General features: G+C 48.1%; 1 protein-coding gene across 5 annotated transcripts in view; it reads left to right on the top strand.

The window, feature by feature from the left end:
* Nucleotides 1–13,384, top strand: part of MGAT4D (MGAT4 family member D) — a 480,101-nt gene that overhangs the window by 264,008 nt on the left and 202,709 nt on the right. For all 5 annotated transcript variants that reach the window (XR_010177447.1, XR_010177448.1, XR_010177446.1 and 2 more), the window contains one exon: nucleotides 9,250–9,364. Coding sequence is in view for 2 of the 5 variants with exons in the window: in XM_063920377.1 (XP_063776447.1) it covers nucleotides 9,250–9,364 (115 nt within the window). In the remaining 3 variants the exon portion in view is untranslated. The remainder of the gene's footprint in view (nucleotides 1–9,249; nucleotides 9,365–13,384) is intronic.

Genomic DNA, 13,384 nt, shown 5'->3' with positions numbered 1-13,384 from the left:
GGGTCGACTCAAGAATTTCAGCGCACAGTGGGCTCACTCACAGGTGGACCCCTGGATCCTGCAGGTAGTATCTCAGGGTTACAGGTTGGAATTCGAGAAGTCTCCCCCTCGCCGGTTCCTAAAGTCTGCTCTGCCAACGTCTCCCTCAGACAGGGCGACGGTATTGGAAGCCATTCACAAGCTGTATTCTCAGCAGGTGATAGTCAAGGTACCCCTCCTACAACAGGGAAAGGGGTATTATTCCACACTATTTGTGGTACCGAAGCCGGACGGCTCGGTAAGACCTATTCTAAATCTGAAATCTTTGAACCTGTACATACAAAAATTCAAGTTCAAGATGGAGTCACTCAGAGCAGTGATAGCGAATCTGGAAGAAGGGGACTTTATGGTGTCCCTGGACATCAATGATGCTTACCTGCATGTCCCAATTTGCCCTTCACATCAAGGGTACCTCAGGTTCGTGGTGCAAAACTGTCATTATCAGTTTCAGACGCTGCCGTTTGGATTGTCCACGGCACCTCGGGTCTTTACCAAGGTAATGGCCGAAATGATGTTTCTTCTGCGAAGAAAAGGCGTATTAATTATCCCTTACTTGGACGATCTCCTGATAAGGGCAAAGTCCAGAGAACAGCTGGAGGACGTAGTAGCACTAACCCAAGTAGTGCTGCAACAGCACGGGTGGATTCTGAATTTTCCAAAATCTCAATTGACCCCGACGACACGTCTGCTGTTCCTGGGAATGATTCTGGACACGGTTCAGAAAAAGGTGTTTCTTCCGGAAGAAAGCCAGGGAGTTATCCGAACTTGTCAGGAACCTCCTAAAACCAGGAAAAGTGTCTGTGCATCAATGCACAAGAGTCCTGGGAAAAATGGTGGCTTCTTACGAAGCGATTCCATTCGGCAGATTCCACGCACGAACTTTTCAGTGGGATCTGCTGGACAAATGGTCCGGATCGCATCTGCAGATGCATCAGCGGATAACTTTGTCTCCACGGACAAGGGTGTCTCTTCTGTGGTGGTTGCAGAGTGCTCATCTGTTAGAGGGCCGCAGATTCGGCATACAGGACTGGGTCCTGGTGACCACGGATGCCAGTCTGAGAGGCTGGGGAGCGGTCACACAGGGAAGAAACTTCCAGGGAGTGTGGTCAAGCCTGGAGATGTCTCTTCACATAAATATACTGGAGCTAAGAGCGATTTACAATGCTCTAAGCCTGGCAAAACCCCTGCTTCAGGGTCAGCCGGTGTTGATCCAGTCGGACAACATCACGGCAGTCGCCCACGTAAACAGACAGGGCGGCACAAGAAGCAGGAGGGCAATGGCAGAAGCTGCAAGGATTCTTCGCTGGGCGGAAGATCATGTGATAGCACTGTCAGCAGTGTTCATTCCGGGAGTGGACAACTGGGAAGCGGACTTCCTCAGCAGACACGATCTACACCCGGGAGAGTGGGGACTTCATCCAGAAGTCTTCCACATGATTGTGAACCGTTGGGAAAAACCAAAGGTGGATATGATGGCGTCCCGCCTCAACAAAAAACTGGACAGGTATTGCGCCAGGTCAAGAGACCCTCAGGCAATAGCTGTGGACGCTCTGGTAACACCGTGGGTGTTCCAGTCAGTGTATGTGTTTCCTCCTCTGCCTCTCATACCAAAAGTACTGAGAATTATACGGCAAAGGGGAGTAAGAACGATACTCGTGGCTCCGGATTGGCCAAGAAGAACTTGGTACCCGGAACTTCAGGAGATGCTCACGGAAGATCCGTGGCCTCTACCTCTAAGACGGGACCTGCTTCAGCAAGGACCGTGTCTATTCCAAGACTTACCGCGGCTGCGTTTGACGGCATGGCGGTTGAACGCCGAATTCTAAGGGAAAAAGGCATTCCGGAAGAGGTCATCCCTACCCTGGTAAAAGCCAGGAAGGAGGTGACTGCACAACATTATCACCGCATTTGGAGAAAATATGTTGCGTGGTGTGAGGCCAGGAAGGCCCCGACGGAGGAATTTCAACTGGGTCGATTCCTACATTTCCTGCAAACAGGATTGTCTATGGGCCTCAAATTAGGGTCCATTAAGGTTCAAATTTCGGCCCTGTCAATTTTCTTCCAGAAAGAATTGGCTTCAGTTCCTGAAGTCCAGACTTTTGTAAATGGAGTACTACATATACAGCCCCCGGTTGTGCCCCCAGTGGCTCCGTGGGATCTTAATGTAGTTTTGGATTTTCTCAAATCCCATTGGTTTGAGCCACTCAAATCGGTGGATTTGAAATATCTTACATGGAAAGTAACCATGCTACTGGCCCTGGCTTCAGCCAGGAGAGTGTCAGAATTGGCGGCTTTATCGTATAAAAGCCCATATCTGATTTTCCATTCGGACAGGGCAGAACTGCGGACGCGTCCTCAGTTTCTGCCTAAGGTGGTTTCAGCGTTTCACCTGAACCAGCCTATTGTGGTGCCTGCGGCTACTAGCGATTTGGAGGATTCCAAGTTGCTGGACGTTGTCAGGGCATTGAAAATATATATTTCAAGGACGGCTGGAGTCAGAAAATCTGACTCGCTGTTTATACTGTATGCACCCAACAAGCTGGGTGCTCCTGCTTCTAAGCAGACGATTGCTCGTTGGATTTGTAGCACAATTCAACTTGCACATTCTGTGGCAGGCCTGCCACAGCCTAAATCTATCAAGGCCCATTCCACAAGGAAGGTGGGCTCATCTTGGGCGGCTGCCCGACGGGTCTCGGCATTACAACTCTGCCGAGCAGCTACGTGGTCGGGGGAGAACACGTTTGTAAAATTCTACAAATTTGATACCCTGGCTAAAGAGGACCTGGAGTTCTCTCATTCGGTGCTGCAGAGTCATCCGCACTCTCCCGCCCGTTTGGGAGCTTTGGTATAATCCCCATGGTCTTGACGGAGTCCCAGCATCCACTAGGACGTCAGAGAAAATAAGATTTTACTTACCGATAAATCTATTTCTCGTAGTCCGTAGTGGATGCTGGGCGCCCATCCCAAGTGCGGATTGTCTGCAATACTTGTACATAGTTATTGTTACAAAAAAATTGGGTTGTTATTGTTGTGAGCCGTCTGTTCAGAGGCTCCTACGTTTGTCATACTGTTAACTGGGTTCAGATCACAGGTTGTACGGTGTGATTGGTGTGGCTGGTATGAGTCTTACCCGGGATTCAAAATCCTTCCTTATTGTGTACGCTCGTACGGGCACAGTATCCTAACTGAGGCTTGGAGGAGGGTCATAGGGGGAGGAGCCAGTGCACACCACCTAGTCCTAAAGCTTTTTATTTTTGTGCCCTGTCTCCTGCGGAGCCGCTAATCCCCATGGTCCTGACGGAGTCCCAGCATCCACTACGGACTACAAGAAATAGATTTATCGGTAAGTAAAATCTTATTTTTTCTCTTATGTCCTAGAGGATGCTGGGGACTCCGTAAGGACCATGGGGAATAGACGAGCTCCACAGGAGACATGGGCACTAAAAAGAACTTTAGGTATGGGTGTGCACTGGCTCCTCCCTCTATGCCCCTCCTCCAGACCTCAGTTTAATACTGTGCCCAGAGGAGACTCTCCTGAGCTTCTTGAAAAGAAAGTATTTTGTTAGGTTTTTTATTTTCAGGGAGACCTGCTGGCAACAGGCTCCCTGCATCGTGGGACTGAGGAGAGAGAAGCAGACCTACTTAAATGTTAGGCTCTGCTTCTTAGGCTACTGGACACCATTAGCTCCAGAGGGAGTCAGAACGCAGGTCTTCCCTAGCGGTTCGTCCCGGAGCCGCGCCGCTGTCCTCCTCGCAGAGCCGGAAGATAGAAGCTGGGTGAGTATAGGAAGGCAGAAGACTTCAGAGCTTCGGAGAGGTAACGCTGCGCGCCATTGCTCCCACAACACACACCGCACACTGTGGGGTGCAGGGCACGGGGGGGGGGGCGCTCTGGGCTGCAATGTAGACCTCAGCACTGGCTTTTAGGAATATCATTACTCGGTTTGATATTATTTCAGAGCCCCCGCTAGTTTAAAGAAAGAGCGGGACTGAAGCCCGCCACTGAGGGGGCGGGGCTTCTCCCTCAGCACTCACCAGCGCCATTTTCTCCTCAAGCACACGCTGAGAAGCTGGCTCCCCGGACTCTCCCCTGCTGATCACCGGTGACGGAGGGTTTTAAAGAAGGGGGGGCCACACATAATTGGGCGCAGTGAATAGCGCTGTATCTGGGTAATATTTCTCTTTTTCCCAAGATTATTGGCGCTGGGTGTGTGCTGGCATACTCTCCCTCTGTCTCTCCAAAGGGCCTTGTGGGGGAACTGTCTCCAGATAGAGCTTTCCCTGAGTGTGTGGTGTGTCAGTACGTGCGTGTCGGCATGTCTGAAGCGGAAGGCTCTCCTAGGGAGGAGGTGGAGCGCATGAGTGTGGTGTCGCCGTCGGCAACGCCGACACGTGACTGGATGGATATGTGGAATATTTTAAATGCAAATGTGAATTTATTGCACAAACGTTTGGACAAAGCAGAGTCCAGGGACAACACATAGGGTCATACCCTGCCTTTCCCTATGTCACAGGGACCTTCTGGGTCTCAAAAGCGGCCGCTTTCTCGGTTAGTTGACACAGATACCGACACAGAGTCTGACTCGTGTCGATTATGATGATGCGAGGTTGCAGCCAAAATTGGCAAAGAGTATTCATTATATGATTATTGCTATAAAGGATGTGCTGCATATTATAGATGACCCCGCGGTGCCTAATCCTAAAATCCACATGTTTAAAGAAAAGAAGCCTGAGGTTACTTTTCCACCTTCTTTTGAATTAAATGAGTTATTTGAAAGTGCTTGGGAAACTCCAAATAAGAAGCTGCAGATTCCCAAAAGGATTCTTATGGCGTATCCTTTCCCTATCAAGGACAGGATACGGTGGGAATCCTCCCCAAGGGTGGACAAGGCGTTGACGTGCCTTTCCAAAAAGGTGGAGCTGCCGTCTCAGGATACAGCGGCCCTCTGGGATCCTGCTGACCGCAAGCAGGAAACTACCTTGAAGTCAATTTACACACATACCGGTACATTACTCAGACCGGCGATAGCGTCGGCTTGGATTTGTAGCGCTGTACTAGCGTGGACCGATACCTTATCTGCTGATATGGATACGATAGATAAGGAAACTATTTTATTGACCCTGGGACATATTAAGGATGCGGTCCTTTATATGAGAGAGGCTCAAAGGGATATAGGCATACTGGGGTCCAGAGCAAACGCTATGGCGATTTCTGCCAGGCGGGAACTGACCAGACAGTGGTCGGGTGATGCCGGCTCAAAACGGCATATGGAGGTTTTGCCGTACAAGGGTGAGGAGTTGTTTGGGGAAGGTCTCGCGGACCTAGTTTCCACAGCTACTGCTGGTAAATCAACTTTTTTACCTTATGTTTCCTCACAGCCTAAGAAAGCGCCACATTATCAGATGCAGTCCTTTCGGCCGCATAAATCCAAGAGAGCTCGGGGATCTTCCTTTCTTGCCAGAGGTAAGGGCAAGGGGAAAAAGCTGCTAGCTACAGCCAGTTCCCAGGAACAGAAGTCCTCCCTGGCTTCTACTAAATCCACTGCATGACGCTGGGCCTCCGCTGGGGGAGTCCGCTCCAGTGGGGGCACGTCTTCGTCTTTTCAGCCAAGTCTGGGTTCACTCTCAGGTGGATCCCTGGGCAATAGACATTTGTTTCCCAGGGGTACAAGCTGGAATTCGAAGAGGTGCCTCTTCGCCGGTTTTTCAAATCGGCACTGCCGACTTCTTCCTCAGAGAGGGAGATAGTTTTAGCAGCAATTCAAAAATTGTGTCTTCAACAAGTGGTGGTCAAGGTTCCCCTGCTGCAGCAGGGGATGGGCTATTACTCAGCCCTGTTTGTGGTCCCGAAACCGGACGGTTCGGTCAGACCCATTCTAAATTTAAAATCCTTAAACCTATACTTAAAGAGGTTCAAGTTCAAGATGGAGTCGCTCAGGGCGGTCATTGCAAGTCTGAAAGGGGGAGATTATATGGTGTCTCTAGACACCAGGATGCATACCTTCATGTCCCCATTTATCGACCTAATCAGGCGTTCCTGAGATTTGTGGTGGAGGATTGTCACTACCAATTTCAGACGTTGCCGTTTGGGCTTTCCACGGCTCCGAGAATTTTTACCAAATTAATGGCGGAGATGATGGTGCTCCTGCGCAAGCAGGGGGTCACAATTATCCCTTACTTGGACGATCTCCTGATAAAAGCGAGATCGAGAGAACAGTTGCTGGTCAAAGTATCACTCTCCCTGAGGGTGTTACAACAACACGGTTGGATTCTAAACCAGCCAAAGTCACCGTTAGTTCCAACAACCAGATTGCCTTTCTTAGGCATGATTCTGGACACGGAACAAAAGAGGGTCTTTCTCCCGACAGAAAAGGCCCAGGAACTGCGGGACTTGGTCAGGGACCTGTTGAAGCCAGACAGGGTGTCAGTACATCACTGCACGCGAGTGCTGGGGAAATGGTGGCGTCTTACGAGGCCATTCCATTCGGCAGGTTTCATGCCAGAACCTTTCAGTGGGACCTTCTGGACAAGTGGTCCGGGTCACATCTACAGATTCATCAGATGATCCGCCTGTCCCCCAGGGCCAGGGTATCTCTCCTGTGGTGGCTGCAGAGTGCTCACCTTTTAGAGGGTCGCAGGTTTGGAATCCAGGACTGGGTTCGTGTGACCACGGACGCGAGTCTCCGAGGATGGGGAGCAGTCACACAGGGAAGAAACTTCCAGGGTCTGTGGTCAAGCCAGGAGGCTTGTCTACACATCAACATTCTGGAATTAAGGGCCATATACAACGGCCTTCGTCAGGCGCAGACCTTACTTCAAGGTCTGCCGGTTCTGATTCAGTCAGACAACATCACAGCGGTGGCTCATGTAAACCGCCAAGGCGGCACAAGGAGCAGAGTGGCAATGGCAGAAGCCTCAAACATTCTTCGATGGGCGGAGAGTCATGTAAGCGCTCTGACAGCAGTCTTCATTCCAGGCGTAGACAATTGGGAAGCAGACTTCCTCAGCAGACACGATCTCCATCCAGGAGAGTGGGGACTTCATCAGGAAGTCTTCGCAGAGATTGCAAGTCAGTGGGGTCTGCCTCAAATAGACATGATGGCTTCACGCCTCAACAAGAAACTTCCAAGATATTGCGCCAGGTCAAGGGACCCTCAGGCGATTGCAGTGGACGCACTGGTGACACCGTGGGTGTTACAGTCGGTCTATGTGTTTCCTCCTCTTCCTCTCATCTCAAAGATACTGAGAATCATAAGACGAAGAGGGGTTCAGGCGATTCTCATCGTTCCAGATTGGCCTCGAAGGGCCTGGTATCCGGATCTACAGGAAATGCTCTCAGAAGATCCGTGGCCTCTTCCTCTCAGGGAAGACCTGTTACAACAAGAGCCCTGTCTGTTCCAAGACTTACCACGACTGCGTTTGACGGCATGGCGGTTGAACGCAGGATCCTAGCGGAGAAGGGCATTCCGGAGGAGGTCATTCCTACTCTGATAAAGGCTAGGAAGGAGGTGACATCGAAACATTATCACCGTATCTGGAGGAAGTATGTGTCTTGGTGCGAAGCCAAGACTGCTCCTCCGGAAGAGTTCCATCTGGGCCGTTTTCTTCACTTCCTGCAAACAGGAGTGAATTTGGGCCTAAAGTTAGGCTCCATTAAGGTTCAGATTTCGGCCTTATCCATTTTCTTTCAAAAGGAATTGGCTTCTCTTCCAGAAGTCCAGACTTTCGTGAAAGGGGTGCTGCATATCCAGCCTCCTTTTGTGCCTCCAGTGGCACCATGGGACCTTAACGTGGTGTTACGGTTCCTTAAGTCTCACTGGTTTGAACCGCTTCAAACAGTTGAGTTGAAGTATCTTACTTGGAAAGTGGTCATGTTATTGGCCTTAGCTTCGGCACGGCGAGTGTCAGAGTTGGCGGCTTTGTCTCACAAAAGCCCTTATCTGATTTTCCATGTGGATAGAGCCGAGTTGCGGACTCGTCCCCAATTTTTGCCTAAGGTGGTTTCTTCTTTTCATATGAACCAACCTATTGTGGTGCCTGTGGCTACAAGGGACGTGGAGGATTCCGAGTCCCTAGATGTGGTCAGAACATTGAAAATTTATGTGGCCAGAACGGCTCGGGTTAGGAAAACAGAGGCTCTGTTTATCCTGTATGCAGCCAACAAGGTTGGTGCTCCTGCGTCTAAACAGACTATTGCTCGCTGGATCTGTAACACGATTCAGCAGGCTCATTCTACGGCTGGATTGCCGTTACCGAATTTGGTTAAGGCCCATTCCACTAGGAAGGTGGGCTCTTCTTGGGCGGCTCGGCATTACAACTTTACCGAGCCGCGACTTGGTCGGGTTCAAACACTTTTTTGCAAAATTCTACAAGTTTGATACCCTGGCCGATGAGGACCTAATGTTTGCTCATTCGGTGCTGCAGAGTCGTCCGCACTCTCCCACCCGTTTTGGAGCTTTGTATAATCCCCATGGTCCTTACGGAGTCCCCAGCATCCTCTAGGACGTAAGAGAAAATAAGATTTTAAACCTACCGGTAAATCTTTTTCTCGTAGTCCGTAGAGGATGCTGGGCGCCTGTCCCTGTGCGGACAACATCCTGCAGGACTTGTATATAGTTGTTGCTTACATAAGGGTTATGTTTCAGTTGGATCAGTTTTGGACTGATACTGGTTTTGTTTCATACTGTTGACTGGTTCGTATATCCCATGTTATACGGTGTGAATGGTGTGGCTGGTATGAATCTTGCCCTTGGATTTACAAAATCCTTTCCTCGTACTGTCCGTCTCCTCTGGGCACAGTTTCTCTAACTGAGGTCTGGAGGAGGGGAATAGAGGGAGGAGCCAGTGCTCACCCATACCTAAAGTTCTTTTTAGTGCCCATGTCTCCTGTGGAGCTCGTCTATTCCTCATGGTCCTTATGGAGTCCCCAGCATCCTCTACGGACTACGAGAAAAAGGTTTACCGGTAGGTTTAAAATCTTATTTTTTCAGATTAATGTGGTACAACAATAAAGTTTGTTTCAAAGTCCACAAAGAGGAGATCTATATTGTTTTATAGTATCTTAAGGTCTTCATTTGTGCCAGAATTATTGGTTATTTTGACTTTTATACAATAATTAAGTGGTTCAGTGTAAATAGTGTGTGTTTGCTGCATCGTAAATTGATTCCTATTGTACAGTGTGTTACTGACCAGCTGATTTTACACCTGCAGTTGGAAGATGACATTGTTGCCAAGCCACAGTTTTTCCAGCCCTTGAAGGATTTTGCTATGCAGCAGGCCACTGATGACTGGCTGATACTGGAGTTTTCACAGCTGGGATTTATTGGTAAGTGCTTGCTGTTTGTACATAGAAGACTTCTATGTGGCACTGGTACACCAAAGGATAATGAGACAGGCAGTGCACAATAAAAGTACGTTTTCCACAGTATTTATACATGCATAACTTTCAATAATCTGTTATGAGAATTATCCGAATATTTCACTGTTTAACAACGCAGATTGTTGTACTAGGTTTGCTTTTCCTAAACATGTGTACTGATGTTTGCTTTGTGGCACCATGGAGGGCAAATATAAGTTCAAGGATCATAATGTATGGAACAAGGAAACATTTGGCAGCATTATTAGTTGCATAGTAGAACACAGGGAAAAGGTAAAGAACCAGTTGAGGGTCTAGTCAGAAAGCAGTCTAGAGAGCAATGGTACGATAAATAGCAGACTAGGAGGCAATTGTACAATTGGAAACCAGACTAGGATGCAATGGTATGGTCAGGCAGCAGACTTGGAGGCAATTTAACGGTCAGATAGTGGACTAGGGTCTATTTACTATGCCTTTGATGGAGGTAAAGTGGACAGAGATAAAGTACCAGCCAATCCGCTTCTGTCATTTTTTTTAAACCCAGCCTGTGACATGGCGGTTAGGAGTTGATTGGCTTTATCTCATTGTTTTGTTATATCATTGTTATTTCCAATTGTAAAGCGCAACAGAATTTGCTGCGCTATATAAGAAACTGTTAACTAAATAAATAATCTCCATCCACTTGATCTCCATCCAAGGCTAATTACAATTGGAAACCAGACTAGGAGGCAATGGTATGGTCAGAAAGCAGACAAGGAGGCAATTGTACGGTCACATAGCAGACTAGGAGGCAATGGCAGCATCAGAAAGTAGACTAGAGGGGGAAACTATTTCTAGTTTTAAAGCATAATAATGTTAGAAAGCAGACTGGAGAGAATCATTCTGTAAAAAATAGGATGTAAAAATATATTTTGCCTTGTGTATAATGTGCAAACCCCACTTTCTATAGATGCTAAAGGAGTCAGACAAGATTTGCCTAATAGATGTGCTCATTATTATGTTATTCTATCACCCATTTCTCATAGACAAATAATCACATTAATGATGTTTCTCTAGATGGTCACAAAATATAAAGGATGGTAACCACAAATGTAGCTATTCAGCCACGTGCAGTGTGGCTTTAAGTTCATTTTTCACGTATGGCAGCTTTAGCATAACCTCTGGAGGACCATGGGACAGGTCTAGGCCCAGAATAGACAACAATGAGCTACAGTCTCTGTGAGATACAATAATGAAAGCTGACAATTGAGGAAAACTGATACACTGCAACATTTGAAAACATCAGAAACTATTATTTAAATGTACCCTGCTTCCAAATATGTGACTGTGCCGGGAACACGGAATTGTGACTGATATTTTCTATCCTCTAAATAAATATTTGTGCCAGTTTTGCCATTTTTAACATGTCTGAATGTAAATATTTCCTGGCCAGCAGTAGGAGAAAGATGAGCTTTACCCTCCCTAAGTTACTCATGTACACTGTACTGTGTACGGGATCTGGCTTCTCACGTCAGACTAGCTACCTATAGACAACCTGGCATAAACAACATGGCCGCATCTCACTGCTGACACAACACGGGTTTATTACTTGACCTTGAATCTGAAGTAAGTGCTTCTGAGAACAACTTTTAGAAAACCTGCCAAGCTGCATTATCTAATGCCATCCGACTTAATAATATTATTTATTGATCAAGGAAAGGCTTGACATTACATTTTTAAATCCATGTACTAAATGCATCCGTTTGTGGTTTGCTGTAATGTAGCTATTTATATTGGCAGTCAGGACATGAAGTGTATTACTTATAGAATACATTGTCTGTGTTTGGTCAATGAGCCAAACACCTGTATTTCTTACAGATGTGTTTTTCAATTAATAAAGAAACTGATCCTCAGGCCAAACTGCATGGGTTAAATAAGTCAACAGAAACAAATCAGCCAGCATTGTGAATGTCAGTGACTTAATGAAAAATTCCACACAAACTTCAAACTCTAATCTACACAAAGTTCTTCTTGTTTTTGGTGCAGCATTACCCTCACCCAGTTCTACCATCACTGGAGGGACATCAACAACATTTCTGTTGAGTTGAAAAGCTATAACACATGCCCTGTAATTCGGTGTTCTGGAGAGTGGTGGCTATTTTCTTGTGTCACCCACCCCTCTTTATTCTTCTCCCCAGCGTTCCTTCATAGTGGGTGGAGAGTGATGTCCTCACTGTTATGGTGGCCAATCCTGGGATCGGGATCCCGGCCTAAAATTGTCCGGGATTCAATCCTGGGATTGGCACTTCCGATCCCGGGGAATTCGGAATTGGTCACCCCCTTCGTTTTTTTATATGCCGGGCAGCGTTTAACGTCCTCAGACGGCTCAGATGTTGCCCGACTCACCCTGCTCAGTTCCCCTCAACCCGGCTGTGCACACTGCGCAGCGCGACGTGAAGTCAGGTCACGCTGCGCAGTCAGACGGCCGGACCTCACCGCCGCCCTGCACTGCCTCGCACCTCATAGCAAGTGGCCCACCCTCCCTCCTGTCCAGATTAATGTGAGTTATTTGGGCTGGGCTGGGTAGGGGGGGTGGGACACATTGAAAAGAAGCCAATCCCGGGTATCCCAAGATTGATCATTTTTCAATAGTGATTCCCGGGATTGAAAAAATGGCCCGGGATTGGCCACCCTACTCACTGTGTTGTGCACACTCTGTTCAGGGCTTGATTCAGAGCTGAACATTTCTGCATGTGTTGCTGCGACTTTTTGTGGAGTCGCAGATGTGATATTATGCAAATGCTTGTTTCAGCCTTCAGCGTGAGTCAGACTGTGCAAATACGGAGACGGCGACTTTAATGAACAGTGCAACTCCGCGGTGTCACACTTTGCTTGAGTTGAGGATCTGACGACTGACAATTGACTGAGGGAGCAGCTTTCGGTAAAGAAAGGAAACGAGATGATTAAATGTAGTTCTTATTCATGGATTAAAGGCTTAGGCCCGAAGATGTAGTAGAGAGGTAGGCAATGAGGACAACGAATGAGAACGATACACTGAAGAAAGATTATTTCAGCTTTACTGAGACCACAATCATACACAACGACTAGGAGATAAGTCTGAGTGAATTCTGAAAGACGAAAAGTTTGTGCCTTGTAAACGATGCTGAAGAATACTGAATGAAGAAGTAACTTGTGATTTGTAAATGATGCTGAAGAACACTGAATGAGGAAACGACTTGAAGAACTATGTTGAAGAGCGTATCGCTGTGAGCACCATCAGCAAACGGAGACCCTCTACCAGATAGAGGCCCCAGGGGTTAAACCACAAGAGCAGGCGGACTGGGAGCAAAGGACTGCAATAACAGAACTGACCACCGGGCAGCCACAACAGAACTAGGATACCAGAGGTTAACCTAGGAGCACAGAGCTTGAGCACCTTACAGCAGCAAGTAACTTGAAGCACTGGCACCATGACAAAGCATCAATCCCTTTTTAGAAGGGAAGGCTGCACTGGATTGGCTGGATGCAGACTGGGACACCTATTGGCTTGGCTTGGTCTCCAACATGGCAGCCCCATGCACAGAGGACACATGTGGAACCAGCACACAGCCACTACCACAGGCCTCAGCCTCTCAGACGCCGCACTTCAGCAACAGAACACTTGGAAACAGACACCTACGGCTGCCATGCTCCGCTCCCCAGGTCCCGGATCCCAGCCTCCAGACACCCAGCAGCCGCACCGGAGGACCTCGCTGCCGCAGCTCCTATCCACCGCAGCCACACCAGCCGGCTAACAGGAAGGCCGCAGTGACCAGAACCGGTGGGAAGACTCTGACAGTACCCCCCCTTTTTAGGGTGGTCTCCGAACACCCACGCTGCTTAGTGGGATTCTTGGCATGAAAGGCACAAATCAGTCTTGGAGCATGAACATCCTCTGCAGCCACCCAAGATCTTTCCTCCGGACCATGGGGGTAATTCCGAGTTGATCGCAGCATCAAATTTGTTAGCAGT

The sequence above is a fragment of the Pseudophryne corroboree genome, chromosome 1, assembly GCF_028390025.1.
Source record: "Pseudophryne corroboree isolate aPseCor3 chromosome 1, aPseCor3.hap2, whole genome shotgun sequence".
Lineage (NCBI taxonomy): Eukaryota > Metazoa > Chordata > Amphibia > Anura > Myobatrachidae > Pseudophryne > Pseudophryne corroboree.
This window is presented reverse-complemented; position numbering and strand designations above follow the sequence as displayed.